General features: G+C 51.9%; 8 protein-coding genes across 8 annotated transcripts; 5 read left to right on the top strand and 3 right to left on the bottom strand.

Annotated features, from left to right (window-relative positions):
• Positions 1 to 9: 9 nt before the first annotated feature.
• On the bottom strand, positions 10 to 1,300 carry CC77DRAFT_388258 (meiotically up-regulated gene 182 protein). The gene is made up of 5 exons (XM_018531484.1): positions 1,101 to 1,300; positions 937 to 1,045; positions 728 to 888; positions 174 to 678; positions 10 to 102 (listed from the first exon to the last, which is right to left on the bottom strand). Exons 1-4 carry the CDS (start codon positions 1,110 to 1,112, stop codon positions 250 to 252), a joined length of 711 nt encoding a protein of 236 aa, XP_018382126.1. The 5' UTR covers positions 1,113 to 1,300; the 3' UTR covers positions 10 to 102; positions 174 to 249.
• CC77DRAFT_1024038 (ribosomal protein S16) lies at positions 1,241 to 2,549 on the top strand. Its single transcript, XM_018525785.1, has 2 exons — positions 1,241 to 1,566; positions 1,706 to 2,549. The coding sequence occupies exons 1-2, from the start codon at positions 1,490 to 1,492 to the stop codon at positions 2,052 to 2,054; spliced, it is 426 nt and encodes a 141-aa protein (XP_018382125.1). The 5' UTR covers positions 1,241 to 1,489; the 3' UTR covers positions 2,055 to 2,549.
• Positions 2,550 to 2,682: 133 nt separating this feature from the next.
• Positions 2,683 to 5,420, top strand: CC77DRAFT_1098281 (HET-domain-containing protein). The gene is made up of 3 exons (XM_018529939.1): positions 2,683 to 2,772; positions 2,818 to 5,178; positions 5,275 to 5,420. Exons 1-2 carry the CDS (start codon positions 2,703 to 2,705, stop codon positions 5,037 to 5,039), a joined length of 2,292 nt encoding a protein of 763 aa, XP_018382124.1. The 5' UTR covers positions 2,683 to 2,702; the 3' UTR covers positions 5,040 to 5,178; positions 5,275 to 5,420.
• CC77DRAFT_971207 (hypothetical protein) lies at positions 5,412 to 7,544 on the bottom strand. The gene is made up of 4 exons (XM_018535831.1): positions 7,274 to 7,544; positions 7,145 to 7,224; positions 6,738 to 7,092; positions 5,412 to 6,691 (listed from the first exon to the last, which is right to left on the bottom strand). Exons 1-4 carry the CDS (start codon positions 7,354 to 7,356, stop codon positions 5,689 to 5,691), a joined length of 1,521 nt encoding a protein of 506 aa, XP_018382123.1. The 5' UTR covers positions 7,357 to 7,544; the 3' UTR covers positions 5,412 to 5,688.
• Positions 7,545 to 7,700: 156 nt separating this feature from the next.
• CC77DRAFT_1034207 (hypothetical protein) lies at positions 7,701 to 8,498 on the top strand (the record flags this gene model as incomplete). The annotated part of the gene is made up of 2 exons (XM_018526848.1): positions 7,701 to 7,902; positions 7,954 to 8,498. The coding sequence occupies 2 exons, from the start codon at positions 7,701 to 7,703 to the stop codon at positions 8,496 to 8,498; spliced, it is 747 nt and encodes a 248-aa protein (XP_018382122.1).
• Positions 8,499 to 10,554: 2,056 nt separating this feature from the next.
• On the top strand, positions 10,555 to 11,732 carry CC77DRAFT_1012293 (high osmolarity signaling protein sho1; the record flags this gene model as incomplete). Its single annotated transcript, XM_018523760.1, has 4 exons — positions 10,555 to 10,695; positions 10,784 to 10,939; positions 10,994 to 11,116; positions 11,175 to 11,732. The coding sequence occupies 4 exons, from the start codon at positions 10,555 to 10,557 to the stop codon at positions 11,730 to 11,732; spliced, it is 978 nt and encodes a 325-aa protein (XP_018382121.1).
• A 1,739-nt stretch (positions 11,733 to 13,471) lies between these two features.
• CC77DRAFT_387811 (WD40 repeat-like protein) lies at positions 13,472 to 15,039 on the bottom strand. Its single transcript, XM_018531483.1, has 2 exons — positions 14,646 to 15,039; positions 13,472 to 14,584 (listed from the first exon to the last, which is right to left on the bottom strand). Exons 1-2 carry the CDS (start codon positions 14,791 to 14,793, stop codon positions 13,548 to 13,550), a joined length of 1,185 nt encoding a protein of 394 aa, XP_018382120.1. The 5' UTR covers positions 14,794 to 15,039; the 3' UTR covers positions 13,472 to 13,547.
• A 221-nt stretch (positions 15,040 to 15,260) lies between these two features.
• Positions 15,261 to 17,507, top strand: CC77DRAFT_1024030 (Septin). Its single transcript, XM_018525784.1, has 6 exons — positions 15,261 to 15,745; positions 15,847 to 16,045; positions 16,100 to 16,181; positions 16,232 to 16,369; positions 16,416 to 16,883; positions 16,933 to 17,507. The coding sequence occupies exons 1-6, from the start codon at positions 15,737 to 15,739 to the stop codon at positions 17,162 to 17,164; spliced, it is 1,128 nt and encodes a 375-aa protein (XP_018382119.1). The 5' UTR covers positions 15,261 to 15,736; the 3' UTR covers positions 17,165 to 17,507.
• The last annotated feature ends 1,696 nt before the right edge of the window (positions 17,508 to 19,203 follow it).

The following is a 19,203-nucleotide window of genomic DNA, read 5'->3' as shown; positions in this document are numbered from 1 at the left end:
AGAGGGAAACAAGAGAGACACAGAGCTTCCGGGCTTCCGCCTCGAAAGAAATCAACTTGGATGTTTGCCGAAGCGCATTCGAAGCTGGGGTTCGGATGCCATCTCAAGACCGTTGTTAGCCGTACCGCGGCTCTGCGGGGAAACCACGCTAGTCACAACAAGCAGGTACGTACCAAAACACCCAAGATGGATCGTGATGCGCAAAGTATTTTACATTGATGTCTGGCATCATGTCTGAGATGATAAATTTTATAGCTTTCCACCCTCGACAGGTACCTCAACAACCTGATCCAGCCCCTCATACGCTGGGATATCAAGATTGTACTTGTCCGCCATCTCCGGGCTCAAGAACCTCCCGCCAAGAAAATGCCTGCCAGTAAACTTCTTGACCAGCGGTTTGGGCGCAGTCAAGCTAATGAGAGCCGGCGGCATGAAGCCTTTGCCTGGTCCGGATTCCCTTGGGCCTTCTTCAATGTCCCACGATGACGGTGCATCGACAGCGAGGACAGGAACGGATGTGGATGCTAGAGCTTCAATGACTTTGGGAAAAGGTTCACGCACTTCGCCCGAGAAACTGAAGCCAAATATCGCGTCGACAATGTGGTCAGTTTGTTTCAGTGCGCTGGTGAAGTCTTCGGTAAAGGGCACTTTGAGGTCTTCGAGTTGTTTCTTGAGGCGCTGTGAAATGTAAGCTAAGATACCTTTGGCGCTTGACGAGTTTACAGACCTGGTACAACTCATTCTTGCTCTGCTTTGGGTAGTAGATTGTAGGCTGGTAGCCGTAGTGAAAGAGGTGACGAGCTGCGACTAGTCCGTCGCCACCATTGTTACCAGGACCGCATGCTACGAGGATGCGCTTGCCTTTGCTGAGGGGCTGGAGTTTGAAGACTGAATTTGTTAGTGTAGTGGAGTTGTTCTAATACAATGGCTTCATACCAGCTTGCGATACTGACAGTCCAGCAAGTTCCATCAGCTGATCGATAGAGAATGCGCCTGATGACATGAGCTCTTGGTCAAGCGCAGCCGCGCTTTTGGCGGAGAGAGTCTGTGATCAAAATGAGTATTAGCTATTGATAAAACTTAGGCAGAGATTTACCTACTCGAAGAGCCATGACGATCTCCAAGAGTCAGAAATGTTGTGTATGTTGGAACAGAGAGGCTTGTCCACATATGCTCGAAACAGTTCATGGTGTTGCGATTACATCACTGCTCTAGGATGAGGTGAGCGAACGCAATAGCAATCCAACACCACCACGACATTGTTGACTTGGAATCTCTACTATACAACGGGTATGTCTGCATAAATAATATATTGTTTCCACAAAATCCCAGTGCTCAACACTGTTGGCTGTTCATGTCAAGATAGCCACCTCTTCGCACGTGCCCACCCGTCTCGGCAGATCCTCGGCCCTAAAAAGATATACCCAAACCTCCAACAAGCACACCCGCGCCCCAACGCAGGTGTCGCATCAACCCCACACAACACACGATGGTTCTAAGAATCCGACTCGCACGCTTCGGCAAGAAGCACGCTCCCTTCTACAACATAGTCGTCGCACACGCACGGTACGTCTTCGCCTCTTTTGCAATCATCGAAGCGAATCTCGGAAGTCCGCAAATACTTCAATCGCCCTCAATCGCAGATTACATGCCTACGCAAAGCGCACCAATGATTCTACCAACGCGATGCTAATAATACAATCAGGACAGCGCGTAACTCTCGCCCGCTAGAAGTCCTCGGAACGTACGACCCCAAGCCACAACCCCCGCGACCAGGCGACACACACGGCCGGCCATGGAAAGACATTAAGCTCGATTTATCGCGCGCGCGGTATTGGGTCGGTGTAGGCGCTCAACCTAGCGATACGGCGTGGCGGTTACTGAGCATGGTTGGCATACTGGAGCCGCAGTACCGGGTGGGCAAGATTGCGGGGATGGTGGTCAAGAGCGGGAGTGCGGCGAAGTCATTGATAAAAGAGCAAAACACGGCAGAGGCGGAACCGAAGGTTGTGGTCGAGAACATGGAGGGTGGGACTAAGGAGACTGCTGCGTAAAGAGGGGTGGATGGCGTTTGGACCACTCCAATATGAAGGATCCGTCAGGAGTGGTTGTCGTGGTTCTGCGGGACGAAGAAAGAAGAAAGAAATATACCACGGCAATCCGACACGAAGTCTTTACGAACGGAAGGCCTGCAAGATGAGTGTAAGACGACTCAGCGTGAGAGTAGTTGTTTTGTAAGGGATAGGCCCTCGATCAGACCGCGAGAGGCTACATACACGCTGCATAACCTGTAACAATACCAGAAACTTCAACATTCGTACATTTGCTTCTAAGGATCACCCTACACGATCAGCATAAACCATGGCCTTGGACATAGCCGTAGAAGAGCAGTACAGTTTGTGTTCTGGCTCTAGACGATCATCTTAAAGCTACATCCGCTTGTACAATTTGTGACAATATAGTAAACAACAGGGTTAACATCTTTATCTAGGCCTAGGATACGTAAAGACTGCAGTTATTCGGTCATGCCATATGGTCTTCGAAGCAATGTCATTGGGTTGTACAAGCGAGAATTGGTGGCGTACATGTGCTTACCTAACCTTTGCTTATCGAACAGCTGACCGGCGTGGAGATACAGCAGGAAGCAGCCTTGGGAGCCCTTCTACCCCGCAGCTCTCGCCATCTGTGTTTCAGCACTAACAATGGCAGATCAGGCAAGGAACTGGATCACAAGAAAGTGGAAGTCTCGTCATAAAGAAGATGACGCTGCAGGTAAGTCCCACAGCTCTAGTGCGTGATAGTACCAACACCGTCCAGTCAGTGGAACAGATGCCACTTTCCGTCTGCCTTCCCTTCTTCGAAGGCTACATCGCCAGCAAGTTGACGAGTCGTCTCTCAGAAGATCTCATCAACATGGAGACATATACGAGACATCGGGCGAAGCAGTGCATCAAGAACCGAGCACCCTTTGTTCTAGATGTTCTACCATATATGTCAAGGGCCTTTTTGTCGATGCTGTCGGCAAGCCTACAGCAACAAAATTGATCAATCTTGGAGAACTTGGGGTAGAAGCTGAGCTATCGTCCTGCTCATTGTGTCGCCTTTTCCATGCGGTGAGGATACAGGATGATGATAATTCCCCAATAGACGGCTACGATAACTCTCCAATTGAGGGCTACGATATCGCTCCGGTGAAAGATTACTTCCTATACCTGATTGATCCTCCACCACGGATGTATCGTTGGGACCGACCAGTACTAGCTGTAGTCAAAGAGAAATGGACTTCAAGGCTACCCACGGGCGCAATATATCATTACATACATGACATGGGATTGTCTCGTGGGTTTATTGCAGCTTCCAAGATGGACCCTTTTGTGTACTCAGTACGGGCACTGTCTATCGATGCAATGTCGGTCGACTTCAACATTATTCGAGGTTGGATACACCGTTGTGCTGAGGACCATAAGTTATATTGCACCCAAGGTGAAACATCGGCTCTGTGGCCAGCAAAGATGAAGTTGATCGATTGTGAACGGCGGAAGATTGTGTCAGCACAGCCATCATATACGTATTCTGCGCTCAGCTATGTATGGGGTACAAGCAGATCTGACGATGGGGATCGGTGTGTCCATAATGAACTCCCCGCAACCCTGCCACGGACTGTTGCGGATGCTCTAAAAGTCACTAAGGAGCTCGGTCTTCGATACATCTGGATTGACAGGTATTGCATCAATCAGAAAGAGGATGATGAAAAACAAGTCCAGATCCGTCAAATGGACCTTATATACCAAAAGGCGTTCGTGACTATCATCGCTGCAGCAGGCACTGATCCTCATTTTGGCCTACCTGGAGTTAGTGCTACCTCGAGAAGTCCTCAACCAACTGCCTGGGTCAATGGACGATGCCATGTATCAACCCTAACAAGTCCGCGACTGCTCATCAATGCCTCTAAGTGGATGCGACGAGCATGGACCTATCAGGAGAGCTATTTTTCGACCCGACGCATTGTTTTCACAGAGCAACAAGTACTTTATGAGTGTCGAAGCGGTATTGCGTATGAGACCGTCGATACTTTCCAGGAAAATGGCGTATATTATCTTCTCAACCAGCCCGCGGTTGGTAAAGATGACCATTCAAATATCTGCCAACTTCTGGAGGAATATTGTGGGAGAGAACTATCTGTCGACTCTGATGCTATACGCGCATTTGAGGGTGTGTTTCACAACTACAGGAGAAGGCACCACGTTCATCAATACCTGGGCATCCCCATCATGCCATTACAGACGGAAATCTCGCTGGAAAATAGGCATCGCAGCAGGGGTGAGGCTTTCGCTGCGGGGCTCACCTGGTGCAATAAAGTGCCGGGTACCAGGCGTAGCCTGTTCCCCACGTGGAGTTGGGCTGGATGGACCGCACCGATCAATTATAAAGGTCGGCTATGCTGGCGTGGACTTGAACTCGGGAATGAAAGACCATTGAAGGTCTTTGTAGAGAGCTGTGACGGATCTCTTTGGGACATGGACGAGCTGAGCGACGTCTCGCTAGACTGGGGTGTTCTTGGTTCCTCTGGCAAGTTTATCCATATCGAAGCATGGACAATACCCGTCGATGTGCAGTGTATGCCTAATAGGGCAGAAGAATTCCGATACCACAAATATTGGTATGAAGACGGCTCCGGATATCTTGCTAGATTTCAAGGCGATGAGAGAGTGGTCAAAATTCCCATGCATTCACTGTATCAGAAGCATGGGAATGGTGTTCCTACACAGCAAAGTTGTGCGCCAGACTTCGAACAACATAGTCTGTTGGGTATAGTGTTAGGCAGATGTGAAGACCTTTCAGATCTTGTTCCCGCTAATGTCATCTTTATCATGGTTGTACAAGAAAAAGAATACTATTACGAACGAGTTGGGCATATACTTTTTGCAATGGAATGTCCGCCAGGGTTCGAGGGCCACATTCCAATCGACGAGTCCGCGGAACGTGAATTGCAGACTATATTTCGTTCGAAGAAAAGAAGAACTATTCGTTTGGGTTGATGGAGGCTTGCAGGATCAAACTTGGTATCGTTATCGAGAATTGCGGGCTATACCTTGTCCGAGGCCACGATCAATGCTTCACGTCATGCGCATTACCGAAGCAGTGGACAGAAGAGGATAACCCAAACTTAACACCCATGTGAGTCCTTTTTGAAGTCTCATCATCACATTCAATTCGGGCCGGTCATCACTCCTAATAGAGTGTAGGCGATATAGTCTACTGACGAGAGTCTAGACCATTACAACCCGAACGGTGACCTCTGCTACTTAAACGCTGTATATAAGATTCCACTCTGTATCATTAGGCCAAGAGACGTCTAGGAAGGCCAGGCCAAGAGACACATTGCATAAGAGAATCTACAATCATAAAGCGAAACCCATAGTACTTCTCTTCTAGATTTCGTATATCCAACTCCACACTAGTATGCCTACAGCTACATGTATGCTTACACAACCCCCAGCACCAACGAAAGATGATAAGCGATCTCATCGAACATAAATCCCAGCTCCAACGCCAGCAAACCCATGTCATGCCCGCATCCAATCTAATCCCCAACTCCCTCTTTGCTATGAGAGTTTAAAAAAAAAAGAACTCCAGCTAAATGCAACACATACCTCACTCTCTCCCTCTTCCTCTCACACCCACAACTCAATGCGCAGCCGCCACAAGAAAAGTATTAGTAACCAAACAAACCACCATAACCACCACCCCATAAACACTCAACGCCAACGCCCCATTCCTCAACAATCCCCTCCTAAAATCGCGATTCGAATGCCCCTCCCTACTAACATACCCCCCCTCGTCGGCCCCTTCATCCTCATCATCCTCATCCTTAACAAGCCGCTGATGATGCGACGACTCCGGGTCACTAATCTTGTAATAAAACAATCCGGGAAGAATAAAACTAATAGTCGTACTACCCGTCGACCCCACATACGCCAGCACTTTTTCCAAACTACTCACTGTCATGGCGGTAACAAACGACAGGATGATAAGCACCGTGCTAATGACTGCGAATTTCAAATCGCTCATCTCGCTCGCTTTGGGCGGGGGCGAGGGCTTCGGGGTATTGGTGATGAGTGAGTTGCGAGATGGGCTGCCGACTTCGGATTGCTTGTGCTTGTGTTTGCGCAGGCGGCCTGGACGCCACTTTAGACATGCGTCGATGCTGGCGCGACAAGGATGGATTTGGAGGGGGTAAGAGAACATGACGAGGATCACGATGGCGAGGCGGCCAATGGTGCTAGCTGCTGCAGTTGGGTACATGGAGACGATGTTGCCGTGGATGTTGTCGCCATACGATAGATAACCCGTAATTCCCGTCAGGATGTAAAGACCACATGCGCCGCCAATGGACGCGAAGATGACGGTCGTGGTCTGGAAGTGCGAGTTGTCTGCTATTTCGTTGAGGATGGAGAACATGTTCTGGTGACATGTGTACGCGAAGACGATGACGGGGAAGGCGGCGAGGGCGGAGACGGGGCCCGCCCATTCGAAGACTCGGACGGTACCTCGGTCGGCGAGGGTGTCGCCTTTGAGGAAATGTGCTACGACTAGGATGACAAGGTAGGCGATGGAGAAGAGGGCGATGACGCTGGTGTACTTGAGGGAGTCGAGGCGGCGGAGGAAGGAGAGGGGGATAACGATGAGCCTGTTGTCGTTAGTATGTTACTTGAGCTTGAGAGCAGACGACCTACATGAAGGCCGTAATCCAGAACTGCCTGTCAACCAGGAACGTAATGTCGCTCGCACCCGGCGCGAATCCTCGAACAACGCCCGGCATCAGATCTCCAATGATGATAAGGTAGCTGACAGCCACGCCGAAGCACTTGATCGCAATCGCAGCGTCAAAGATGATGGACAGGTTCGGATATGTCATCTGTGACAGCGTCGCAAAGGACACATGGCCCCGATCAATATACCGCGCGCATCGCGTCTGGAGGTAGAGACCGAAGCCTGCTGTTGCACCCGCCCACGCGATGACGAAGATGCCGAGGAAGATGCCCATTTTGGAGAGCGCGGAGGGCATGGCAAGGAGGCCGGCACCAAGGACTGTACATGGTCAATAAGCGTGCTGTTGTGGACTGGTGTGGTGGAGGCGTACTGGTGTTTGCCAGGTTGATGACACTTGATATCCATGTCGCCTGGCCTTTGAATCCAACGTCTTGCTTCCCTCGACCTCTCCTACTGCCATCAGCTTTTGTGCGATAAGGACTACACGGGCGTATCTCACCGTCTGCCTCGAAGCGACCCCGTACTCGAAGTCATAGGATCGGCCTCTGTGGGCTCGGGCCCGATGGCGGAGTAGGAAGCCATACTCTGAGGTGCGATGCGAAATGCGCAGTTAGGCTCGTGTTATTGCGCGTTCATCCGTCACAGGCTGGCGGAGCTCCTGGGATGCTGCGAGGAAGGATAGAAAGCGAGTGTAAGCAGTCAGATGGCTGCGATAAGCTCCCAGACGGTGAAAAGAGAGGTTTCGAGTCCGCTGACGTCTGTCTGGTGGTCGCATGGCGCCAATAATCCGGGGGCTTTGCCTTATCAGCGGCCGCTAAAATTAACATCCGTGATCCCGACACTCTCACGGCAGGTACGCGCCAACCACGTGAACTCCGAATACCATTCCGAGATACACAATACACACCAGAGACCACAACGACACAATGGACGAATACGAGGAGGCTGTCCTCTTCACGTTTGCGCTCCTCGAGACGCGATTAGATCGCCTGGAATATATCTTGGGTGGTTCCCAAGACAGCACCAAGGACAAGGCGAAGACGATTCCAGATCGCATACACAAGATGGAGCAGTCGCTGCAGCAGCTCGCCGGCAAGACCGCATTGCTCGACGAAACGAACAACCTGCGTATGTGTGCTCGCCCGGATACCTTTGCTATTCGGGACTAACAAAACCAAGTGAGCAAGCACAAAGACGTCCTTACGCCCACTCTCCACAACCACGACTCCACCCCCGAAAACGACGACGATGCAGACGGCCCCGCACTCGACACCAACCAGCGCGCAGCCCTGGTCCTCGAACGCGCCCCCGCCATCTCCCAAACCGCCTCGCAACTCCAAGCCCTCGCCGACCAACAAGTCCCCTCCACCGACGGCTTCGCCAAGCTAGCTGTCCTGCGGCCCCGCATTGCTGAGGCAGAAGACCGCCAGCTACAACAAGCACTCAAAATATCTGAGCTGCGAAGACGGAACGGGCTACTGAATCAGAGATATAGGCATGTCATGTTCCTTGGCGCGGGGAGGTGCTGGGTCGACTACAACGAGAGGCTTACCAAGGGGTTGAGAGCACTTGTTAGGGAGGAGTACAGACGGAGGGAGGACACGGAGGAGGGGAGGGGGGTGGAAAGGGATGAGGAAGAAGAAGAAGAAGAAGAAGAAGAAGAACTAGAAGGGGAAGGAGAGGGCGACGAGTCCAAGTCTGAGTACTCGGATGACGAGCTGTGAGGCGTGTCAGCACCTTGAGCACACACATACACTCTCTCTGCACACAGTCCCGTCGACCCAGAGAAGCTGCAGTCGGGCGGCCGGCGTCATGAGCATCCGACTGTCGGCAAAGTAGTACCAGTCTGAGACGAAGACCCTACACACGATATTTTTCTTTCATCCGCATAGCGTTCAAAGGGTAAGTCGCCATTCATGCGTTGCTGCAAATACAGACGTCAGATGGTTTCATGGCGTGGCTGAGGCGCTGCTGACAGATGCCAGGCATGCAGGTGCTTCACTGTTACCATGGATTACCTTTGTCGCAGCGTGGCAACGTGGCAGCCACACCCGGTGACCGCATCTTGCCCCGAATACATTTGGCAATATACTTGAGAAGAGACACGAGTTCTGGGCATAGCAAGTGAACCGGATCAGCATCGAGGGTGTCTGTGTGTGTATGTGGTGTGGCCTGCGTCACAATCGTTGCCGCGATCCGGGGTCCCAACCGTTACAGTGTGGAAAAAGACTTACTGGCTTCGGATCAAGCAAGTACCCGGATTACGAAAAGTGACATGTTGGTAAAACAAAAATCCACACATGACGACAAAGTATGGATAGAGGGACATTGATCCGGCCATGCAATTGGCCTCTTCTGCAACGACATGCAGAAACAGTTCGCCATGTCACATTTCACGGACGTAGCAGAATTAGATAGTTCAAACAGCAACTAACTTTGCAAGCGCCACCAGTCTACTCTCGCCATGATGTAAAGTGATGTCGTTGCTGCAGAGTGACGGGTGCGGAGGGCTCAGTGCCGTGTTTCATCGTCGTCTCGCATCAGCAGCAGCGTGGCAGGTTACAAGGGTTCCCCGAAAGAGGAGCGTAATAGCGCCGAGCAGGGCCCCCGGTATGCAACAATCTCCTGCCGAAAAGTCCCATGGGCAAGCAAGGAACTACTACTTGCATGCGCCACGCCAAATGAGGCGCACGTGTCACCGACAAACCATGGGAAATATGGAATGGGGAGGGGCGTGGGAAACGTGGATAGCATGCGTAAGGGACGACGCAGGGTGCGACTAGATTGATTAGCCTGATATAATGGGCTGACAAGCTCATTCAAATGCTCAAGTTGCATATTAAAGTGCCACATTTTTTTTGGTTGGGCGGGGAATGTCCGGTGTCGACTGCGCAGTAAGGGAGTGAACGAGGTGTTCTCGAGTGACTCGATTATGCATGATGAGGCGTCGACTGTCGTATTCTAGGGATCCCTTCAAACGACGTATGTGGCTAGACTGCGCCACGTTCTTGGCCAGAAGTGGAGTGAAGAGTCGTAGTAATAGAATAGTTCGACGTGAAGTCAAAGGCATATAGTCGTTGAAAAGTGTCCCAGTGCGCTGTACACGGAGCCCATCTCGTTTGTGTGCGTGCAGTGGCTATCGGCGGCTCGACGGCCATTGTTCAAAGGGCTAATGCACTAGACGCGCGTGTTCCTGTCCAGACCTTTGGCTGACGGGCGCGGTGCCATTTTAATCTCAGCGGGACCCGCAGCAATCCCCGTATCCTTAGCCATTCAGCGCGGCCAATCGAGAACCACTGGGAACCCAACTTGAAACCGTCGCATCTCTCGTCTTTCCTTTCCCACACGCCCTCCTCGCTCCAAACCCTTCTCTCGAACACAATCCACAGCCTTGCTACTACAACAACCGCCTACCCTTTCGCAGCCGCCCGTCCACGTCGCATTTCCAAGCGCGCCTACTCAATACTGCTGGTCACTGGACGCCCGCCCTCCCGCTTACTCTGCCTTGCGCCCTGTGCACCCGTTCGCTCTGCACATTACCAACGACGAGCCGCCGCGCCGATATACTTGCCCTCGCCCGTCCACCGAACAGCGCGCATCTACACCACACTCTTTGACCTGCCCGTCTGCGTTCGTCCTCTTCACACCATAATACCGAATTCAGTTCACCACACGCTCTTTCTCTTTTACATCACCTGCCGCGACAGTATAGTCTAATCGTCGCGCCCCTTTGAGCCCCTCTCGTCGCCGACGACGACCCCATCGACGGTTAACCAACATATGCCCGCTTACGGCTCGCTGGGCGAAACTCCTTCACTACGCAAAATGGAAAACGGAGGCTACGGCCAGAGATCGTCGGGCTTCAGCCTGGGTCGCATTATTGGAGATCCCTTTGCGCTGGCCACCATATCTATCGGTATTGTGAGTATTGAGTGTGCCCCCCGGGTGTACGCGGCATAGTCGCTGGTGTGTGTGTGAGCCTGCCTAGCTAACGTTTGTTCATGAATAGCTCGCCTGGATCATCGCTTTTGTCAGCTCTATAATATCTGCTATCCACGGTGGCTTCCCCAACTTTGCGTGGTGGACGCTGGTCTTCATGTTCTTCTGCATCGCGGGCGTTACGGTCACAGTTGCCTCGGATGCTGAGAGGACGTACCATGTCGCGGTATGCAACAACCACGACTGAGTACGAAGATGCCCCTTGCTGATTTACCAACAGATTGTAGGCTTCCTTGCCGCCGGCCTCGTCTTCACCACGTCTTCTGTGAACTCGCTCGTCTACTCCCCCGTCGCTCCCTTTGAAGCCGCAGCAGCCGGTTACATACTCCTATCCATGATCGCCGTAAGCTTCCCACCCACCCACCCTTGCACGAAGATGCAAGCTAACACACGTGCCCCAGATTGTATGGATCTTCTACTACGGCTCGCAGCCCCAAGCCAGCCACCGCACCTTTGTCGACTCGTACGCCCTCCACAAAGAACACCCGGGCTCCCGCTCCTCCCGCCCCATCTCCAACGGCTACACCAACCGCCCAGAAACCCAGTCCGCAAACATACCCCCCCAGATGTACACGTCGGCCCAACTCAACGGCTTTGAGACCTCGTCGCCTGTATCGGGTTACCCGGGTGGTCCCGTGGGTGCCAATGGTCGGAATTCATCCGCTGCTGCTCCTCAATTCGGCGGCGGCATGAGTCTGGGTGGTGGTGGTATGAATGGAAACATGAGCACCATGACGCCTACGAATGACGAAACGATGAATCAGGAACAGTCGATTGAATACCCGTACCGTGCCAAGGCGATTTACAGCTACGAGGCTAATCCAGATGATGCGAATGAAATCAGCTTTCAGAAACATGATATTCTGGAAGTGTCGGATGTTAGTGGGCGGTGGTGGCAGGCTAAGAAGCCGAATGGAGAGACGGGTATTGCGCCTAGCAATTACCTCATCTTGTTATAAAAAGAGGCTTCTTCTTCCTTTCGGTTGGAAAAGAGGGACTGGCTTTCTCTTGTTCCTTGTTGCCTGATTTTAATGACCCCGCCACGACACAATTTTCCTTTTTTTTCTTTTCAATTTGTTCTATCCAATCCTTTCCATCTTGACACACTTTGATGTGTTGCACACCACTACGTTTCCGAGGAGAGGGAGGGAAAGAGAACAGCAACATTCGAATTGTTTCAAATCTCATTCATGAGAGACAAGGAGAGAGAGAGAGAACTCTCCATCCTACTGGCTTCACCATCTAGCCTACCCAGGGGGGCGAAAAAGAGGGCCATCTGAGGAGGATGAGAAGAAGAAGGGGGGGTTTATGGTTTTGGATTATGTGTAAAAACCGTGTAACTGAAAGTCGCGCTGCACGGGGTTGTTCTGTGGCTCTATACCTTTCTTTGCACGATACCCCAAAGTTTTTTTCATTTCTCCCAACACCTTGTTTTTTTTTCTTGGTTTGAATTGTTTGTCACTTTAAAATGGTTTACACATAAGAGAGAGAGAGAGAGAGAGAGAAGTTAATTTCAAATCTTTTGTTCAACTTTTGTACTCTTCATTCCTATCGTCCGATCTTGTTGTAACTTTCACTTCTGTGCTGAACGGGGGGAGAGAGAGGGATGATATGGAGGTTTTATGTGCTCACTTCTTACTTCTACCTTCTCTATTATTTTTTCTCCTTCTGCGTCTCCATTCACTTTTTACCTTCGTCGTGTACTCAATGTGCACAACTGGGCTTTTGACTTTATTCGCTTCTTCGACCCACTCTTCTCTCTGTGTGTCTCTCTCTCTTCTCTTCAAACTCGACTTTGGATTGGCTGTGTTTTTTTTCTCCCACGAAATCTCCGGAGAAGATGGGGAAACGGAAATTGTGTATACCGAGTAACAAACATGGAAGGGGCGTTTTTCAGGAAGTCTTTGCTTGTTAGTCATTCAGTCAGTAAACGGCGATGGTTGAACTCGACTTAGTAAGTGTTTCCATAAATGTCTGACAACGCTGGATGGATTTTGGGAGTAAAGAGGATATCTATATATATATATATATATACAGATATGAACTATGTTTTTAAACTTTTAAGCAAATGAGGTTTAGCAGTGCGTGGAATGTGGAATGTGGCAAAGCAAGGTGGACATGGGACGAGCCGGGAAACAAACCGTAGCAAGTTAGAGAGTGGAATGAGAATGTTGAATGTAAACGAAGAAATTGTGTGATTGTCGCACGTTGTGCATGTTGATGACTGTAGCAGGTGGGTCGGGGTCTTGTATAGAGTGTGATGGAAGTCTTGTGTACAGTTTCATGGACGTGCTGCGTATATCGAGGTAGAACTGTTATGCAGGAAACTAGTATACGCAGTTGTATACATTTCTTACATGGAGTGTGCGTGGGATATTGGACTGACGCGAACGGCACGTGATAGTGAGAAGAGTCGCTACAGACGACGATGAGGTAGTTAGGGGTTCGTATATCCCTAATCATCCTTGTTCCGCTTTGCGGCGTCTGATGTCTCGTCTTCTGAGTGCCCAAGGCGCAGAGCAAAGACATACCCATTTATGGATGAGAATAGCTCATGACTATCCAGACGGCCAAGCTGACAATCAAACACGACGGTACAAAACGGTGGATTGTCAAAAATAACATTGGGTATCTGAACGCCAAAGCGAATGCAACCAAAACACCTCTCATACCCAATAGACTCAAACGCCAGATCCCAGCCAAAAAAAGATTTCACTCGCTACACACTTCTTCACCATCTCGCTCCGCCAATCCATACTCTAACGAAGACATCTCTAATCGATATACCTTCTCCACCCATTCGTAACAACACACTTCTTGCCTTTATCATCAGGACCCACATGGAACCTCTCCCACCGCGCATCCTGCCCAGCACCGATAACAAGAATAGTCTCGTCGTTCAACCACCCAATGAGGCCTTTTGTTGGACGCCCCCCAGGCACACCGGGTATCCCAGCACTGAGTGTTGCAGACCTACCATGCGGCCCCCAAGCAGTCGGTTCATCGCCCATTTCGAACTTGACAGTCGCAGTCGGATACGTATCGGAGAACTGGCGGGGTAGCAAAGGAATCTTGGAAAGGATGCCGTATTTATGCTGACTGGGATCGGCGTTTGCGGCAGCTGTAGTTGCGGTGACGAGGTCGTAGATATGGAGTGTCGATTTATCGGATGTGACGGCGAGGGTCGAGCCGTCGGGCGAGAAGGCGAGGGAGAAAATGGCAGCGGGGTCGACGCCGCGGCGCAGCTCAGCGAGCTTTGTGCACGAGGGAAAGGACCACAGGCGTATCAGTGTGCCCTGCTCACTAGCCGTAGCAATAAGGTCGCCCGCCCTGCTTATCCCGATTGCGCGCAAGGGGCTTTCGTGGGCCGGGATGATACTGACGTTGCCCGTGTTCAGATCGTAGATCTTGACTTGGCCCGCCGCTCTACCAGGGAATGCGACGATATTCGTGCCTAGCTCACACAGCCCGAATGGGTTGTTGACTGTCTCGTATTCCGCGGTTTTGGCTAGCGGTACTTTCATCTTGTATATGCATATCGAGTTCAGCAAGGCGACAATCATGTGTGTCTGGCTGAGGCGCACGCGCTGGACCGGCGTTTTGAATTCGACCGACGTGGTGAAGCGTTCGGTTTTATCGTTCCAGATTTGGACCTCGTAGATGATGTCAGTGTCGTTGACAAGAAGCCAGTCGGAGTCGCCAGGAAAGCTAACCTTGTTCTGAGGGTACTTGGGCTGCTTCCCTCCTCCGACTAGGGCAATGTAACTCTTGTTGCCGAGCATCTCTGCGCAGCCGATGCCGCCGCCGACTTCTACGGCCATGTTAGCATGCTGCAGTCGCTAGGGCAGTCTTTGTCCGCGCGTCGTCAATACCTCTGGCGATCTTCTCTTCGCATGTTGTGGAGGAGAATACGCGGAATCCCGTCTCCAAAGCCACCGAGAAGTGAGAGCAGTCGGCGTTGAAGGATGCCGAGAGGACAAAGGGCCCTGTATCCGAGTCTAGAATAGGTCGAGTATTCATGTTGGGCGCAGCAAAGAAATGAGATGTTTGTGGATAGGTTTCAACCACTACGATGCGCAAGTGGGGCGTCTTGAGTTGCAATGCGGAGTTGGGTGGAGTGTTGGGCCGGGGAGACTGCGACGGTGATGTGGCCAGCAAACGATGCGAAAGGCGCTATCGCGGGGTCCAAAAGTGTGGCAGACCCATTTTCTCAGCAGCGACTGAGGCAGAGGCGAGGATAGTGAGGAGCGGCGAGAAGGTTGGTCTGGGAGAGATATCGAGGGTCCACAGCTCCCCAAGCTAGGTCATTTACCATGTCATCCGCCTACAGGCGCGGGTGCTTGGCACTGGAGCTGCGGGAGCTTTTCCACTTGTGACTAGCGTGGCTTTCCGGGCCTGAGATAGATATCCAACGATGCTTTTGGGCAGCATCAATTCTGATGAGATGCAGACACCGATTGATTGCCTCGAGGACCATATGCACATCTAGGGAAGTGAATCCAAAATTGTTCATTACACGATTCCAAGGATCGTGGTGGACCCTGAGAGGGATACCCCGCGAAGTACCAGCGGCAGCGCAGCTGCCTGATCGTGTTCGATTACTACTACATGGTACCTGAACCAAGTCCAGGCAAAGAAATCTGGCCTCTCGTGGTTAAGCGTGTAATGGTGATTGAGTCGACTACTCGTTGTTGTATATCTTGCCAAAAGCAGACGCGCCAGGTGGTCGCGCCAAGAAGGAGGTACGACCGGGGGGTTGTACGCTAGCGAGCCCCTTTGCATCGCGCAGGGAGTAGCTGCCAACGTCCCCAAATTTCCACGACGACACCGCTCCAACACAACACCACAGACATACGCCCCCGTCTCACCTCCAAGCAGTCTCGCCTCCACGCCTGGCTGTCTCAATTGCGTCTACTCGCCGCCTCCACCACCACCCAGCACATTCCCCACCCCCGAGTTCATCATGTCTTCGGTACGACGCTCCCCGATACCACGTCTCCCTCAGGCACACGATGCCGCCCTACCCACCACAACCACACTTGCCATTGACCACGACGGCTAACAATGTCACAGGCGCTTAACAAGACGCGCAGAAAGAAGAATGTCAAGAAGGGTATTCAGTTCTGCTTGATGGTCTGTGGTGCCTCTGGTACTGGCCGGACAACCTTCGTCAACACCCTCTGCGGCAAGCAAGTGCTCGGACACAAGGAGGTTGACGACCCAACAACCGCACACGTCGAGGAGGGCGTCAAGATCAAGCCCATCACAGTCGGTACGTGGCATTGATGGCCATGGCATCGTCGCGTCGGCTGCTAACAAACATCAGAACTCGACGAGGAAGGCACCCGCATCTCGCTCACCATCGTTGACACACCCGGTTTCGGAGACCAGATCGACAACGAGGCCAGGTAGGCATCTTCCGCAAGCTCTGTTGACACACTCGCTCACCACCCCGCAGCTTCTCAGAGATCGTCGGATACCTCGAGCGACAGTACGACGGCATTCTCGCGGAGGAATCGCGTATTAAGCGTAACCCCCGATTCCGCGACGACCGTGTACACGTCCTGCTCTACTTCATCACACCCACAGGCCATGGGTATGTGTGTCTCACCGCTCAATCAGCTTCCGCTAACAACAGCTAGTCTCCGTGAACTCGACATTGAGCTCATGAAGCGTCTGTCGCCCCGCTGCAACGTCATCCCCGTCATCGGAAAGGCCGACTCCCTCACACCCGCCGAGCTGGCAGAGTCGAAGAAGCTGGTCATGGAGGACATTGAGCACTACCGCATCCCCGTTTACAACTTCCCCTACGACATTGAGGAGGACGACGAGGACACGGTCGAGGAGAACGCCGAGCTTCGTGGCCTGATGCCGTTCGCCATTGTTGGATCCGAAGACATTGTTGAGATCAATGGCCGACGGGTACGGGCACGTCAATACCCCTGGGGTATCGTTGAGGTGGATAACCCCCGCCACTCCGACTTCCTCGCCGTTCGAAGTGCCCTTCTCCACAGCCATCTTGCCGATCTCAAGGAGATTACGCATGACTTCCTATACGAGAACTACCGTACCGAGAAGCTTAGTAAGAGTGTCGAAGGTGGTGCTGCTGCGTAAGTCTGGTGTCTGCTCTGTTCTGACATGGATACTAACACTCTACAGTGACTCATCGATGAACCCCGAGGATCTCGCCAGCCAGTCAGTGCGCTTGAAGGAAGAGCAACTGCGACGTGAAGAGGAGAAGCTGCGCGAGATCGAAGTCAAGGTCCAGCGCGAGATCAACGAGAAACGGCAGGAACTCTTGGCTCGCGAGAGCCAGCTCAAGGAGATCGAGGCCCGCATGAACAGGGAACAAAGCGGCCAACTGCAAGACCACGACGCAGACGAGGCTTAGGCCATGTTGATGCACCTCTAGCTTTGTCGTCAAAGAGTGTACTGGTCATCATACACCACAGTTGCGGGCGTTTGTAATAGGTGGCTTGTGCAACGCCGACACGGAAGGAACATGGTCGGATGCCGCGCGGGCTTCAATTTCTTCTTATCTGGGGGCCTTTCCAACCTTTAACCGACAGTCTTGGATCACACTTACGTGGCTACAATACTGTCTAGACATGACACTGAAGCTTCTCGTATGTTTTCTTAGCTCCTTTTTCGATAACTTATTCCCCCGATCTTTTTTGGTCCTTTCATGTAGGAAGTAGTAATTAAACATTCTAATATCATGTCGGTGGTCGTCGATGTCGTAGTTTCTCTTTTTACGACTAATGTGATACCGTTCCTTGCGTAGTGTCAACCATGATTAGACAGGCTGAAGATGCGTGCCGCGCCTGCCACAACTGCACCTGCCACAACTGCACCTGCCTTGGACGTTTTTGGAAACTGGATGATGCCGCTCTTCCCGACCGTGGCTCCATGTCTAAAGCTCCAGAACCGCCTCTTCCGCATGATCGAAGTAGCTACTTGGGCGCCTTGAGCGACACCACTCTTTCGGACTATGACCAAGCGTTTTCAATTCGAGAGCTGCGTTTTCCGCATGACGGAAGCAAAAGCACTGTGACACGGCACAGTCAAGCTCTAGCAGACGCATCCTCTGTGAATTCCTTATGCTGTGCTTTCTTCATGCATGCTTGGGCGTCTCGAATGACATCGCTCCTTCTGATCGTGGCCGAACTGTTCGATCCGGAGACCCACGTATTCTGTACCATTGGACAAACAGCACTCGTCACGTCATGTTTTATACTCACCTGCAAACGCACCAGCGCCATCGGTTGAATGCATCTGCTACTGACTCTCGGTATGGTATCAACCCGTCACCCTTCTAAGCGCTCTACTATACTAACACCCACACCACAACGGACATCGTGTGATGCCCGCGGCCCACGCACATTTCACGAAAGCACCTATCACGTCGGGTGCGAGTCTTCCGGAAAACCCGTCTTTCGAAGGCCACTCATTCGTGCTTTCATCATGCATGCTTGGAAACATGGTGGTACTCGCTCATCACTGCGTAACGTGGCGATCACTTCACTCTCATGACCCGCATTTACTGCAAGATCATGTCGATGGCACTCATCTCGTAATATCCAGGCTGGAATTGTCCAGTGATCGCATCCGTCAGCGAGCACATCGAGCGATCTCGCTCCTTCCAGATCACAACTGAACTGCTTGAACTTCACAACCGCGCCTTCCGCACGATTGATCACCGGTGCCTCGCACGTCATGCTTGAAACTTCCAGGGCGTTTGCAAGGGTTACTCACCTGGTTGTTCAGATTCCTATCCTGCTGCATGCTTGGGCACCTCGATCAGCATCACTCGTTCCTATCGTAACCGAACACCGGAAACTCAAAACCCGGGTTTTCCGCGGAATCAATGTTCCTGGCGCGTCATGCTCCAATCGTTGAGACAAAACTTTCAGCTAACGCATCCTCCGTTGATCGTGTTGAGGTGGACAGAGATGTGGCGCCTGTACGATATTTGTCTCTTCCTACACAACCGCGCATACATTACAACCTCGTGGTGCGGACAGCAGCGTAACGCGGCTCGCTGTGAACCAATCTACGGACTGGACTTGCCGTTGACTGCGTCTTTCCATTGCCGGAGTATGACCCCCAGCACGACACTCCTATCCAGCGTCTTCCCGCACTCTCGCACCCGTACCTAGACCTCATTACACAGAAGATACGCTAGACTAGCTTGCTGCTCACATACCGATCAGCTTCGCAATATTCGTCCGTATCCAGTCGGCAATTTTGGTCGTGCGGTTTTCTTTTTCCCAGTAGCGAGCTATTCTGAGCAAATAGGCGGGACGCGCGACCGTTGCCCTGAGGTGTCCGTATCAACGTTATTGGCCAGTGATTACTGAATTAGATCCTTCAGGATTGACAAGGTGTAGTAGTGACATGTTGTTTCTTGCAGTCTAGGCTGGGTGGACG

The sequence above is a fragment of the Alternaria alternata genome (assembly GCF_001642055.1).
Source record: "Alternaria alternata strain SRC1lrK2f unplaced genomic scaffold CC77scaffold_21, whole genome shotgun sequence".
NCBI classification, from domain to species: domain Eukaryota; kingdom Fungi; phylum Ascomycota; class Dothideomycetes; order Pleosporales; family Pleosporaceae; genus Alternaria; species Alternaria alternata.
Note: the sequence above shows the minus strand (reverse complement) of the source record. Positions and strands in the feature narration are given on the sequence as shown.

What these genes read in the sequence shown, in the direction of transcription:
- CC77DRAFT_971207 (XM_018535831.1), bottom strand. Translation starts at nt 7,356, where the DNA reads ATGGCTTCCTACTCCGCCATCGGGCCCGAGCCCACAGAGGCCGATCCT. An exon ending in CATCAACCTGGCAAACACCA is followed by an intron (nt 7,093 to 7,144) that starts GTACGCCTCCAC and finishes GACCATGTACAG; the next exon opens with TCCTTGGTGCCGGCCTCCTT. An exon ending in TTCTGGATTACGGCCTTCAT is followed by an intron (nt 6,692 to 6,737) that starts GTAGGTCGTCTG and finishes TAACGACAACAG; the next exon opens with GCTCATCGTTATCCCCCTCT.
- CC77DRAFT_1024030 (XM_018525784.1), top strand. An exon ending in CAGATCGACAACGAGGCCAG is followed by an intron (nt 16,182 to 16,231) that starts GTAGGCATCTTC and finishes ACCACCCCGCAG; the next exon opens with CTTCTCAGAGATCGTCGGAT. An exon ending in GTCGAAGGTGGTGCTGCTGC is followed by an intron (nt 16,884 to 16,932) that starts GTAAGTCTGGTG and finishes AACACTCTACAG; the next exon opens with TGACTCATCGATGAACCCCG.
- CC77DRAFT_1098281 (XM_018529939.1), top strand. Translation starts at nt 2,703, where the DNA reads ATGGCAGATCAGGCAAGGAACTGGATCACAAGAAAGTGGAAGTCTCGT. An exon ending in TAAAGAAGATGACGCTGCAG is followed by an intron (nt 2,773 to 2,817) that starts GTAAGTCCCACA and finishes AACACCGTCCAG; the next exon opens with TCAGTGGAACAGATGCCACT.
- CC77DRAFT_1024038 (XM_018525785.1), top strand. Translation starts at nt 1,490, where the DNA reads ATGGTTCTAAGAATCCGACTCGCACGCTTCGGCAAGAAGCACGCTCCC. An exon ending in ATAGTCGTCGCACACGCACG is followed by an intron (nt 1,567 to 1,705) that starts GTACGTCTTCGC and finishes TAATACAATCAG; the next exon opens with GACAGCGCGTAACTCTCGCC.
- CC77DRAFT_387811 (XM_018531483.1), bottom strand. Translation starts at nt 14,793, where the DNA reads ATGAATACTCGACCTATTCTAGACTCGGATACAGGGCCCTTTGTCCTC. An exon ending in CGAAGAGAAGATCGCCAGAG is followed by an intron (nt 14,585 to 14,645) that starts GTATTGACGACG and finishes ACATGGCCGTAG; the next exon opens with AAGTCGGCGGCGGCATCGGC.
- CC77DRAFT_388258 (XM_018531484.1), bottom strand. An exon ending in ACTGTCAGTATCGCAAGCTG is followed by an intron (nt 889 to 936) that starts GTATGAAGCCAT and finishes TAACAAATTCAG; the next exon opens with TCTTCAAACTCCAGCCCCTC. An exon ending in GCAAGAATGAGTTGTACCAG is followed by an intron (nt 679 to 727) that starts GTCTGTAAACTC and finishes TACATTTCACAG; the next exon opens with CGCCTCAAGAAACAACTCGA.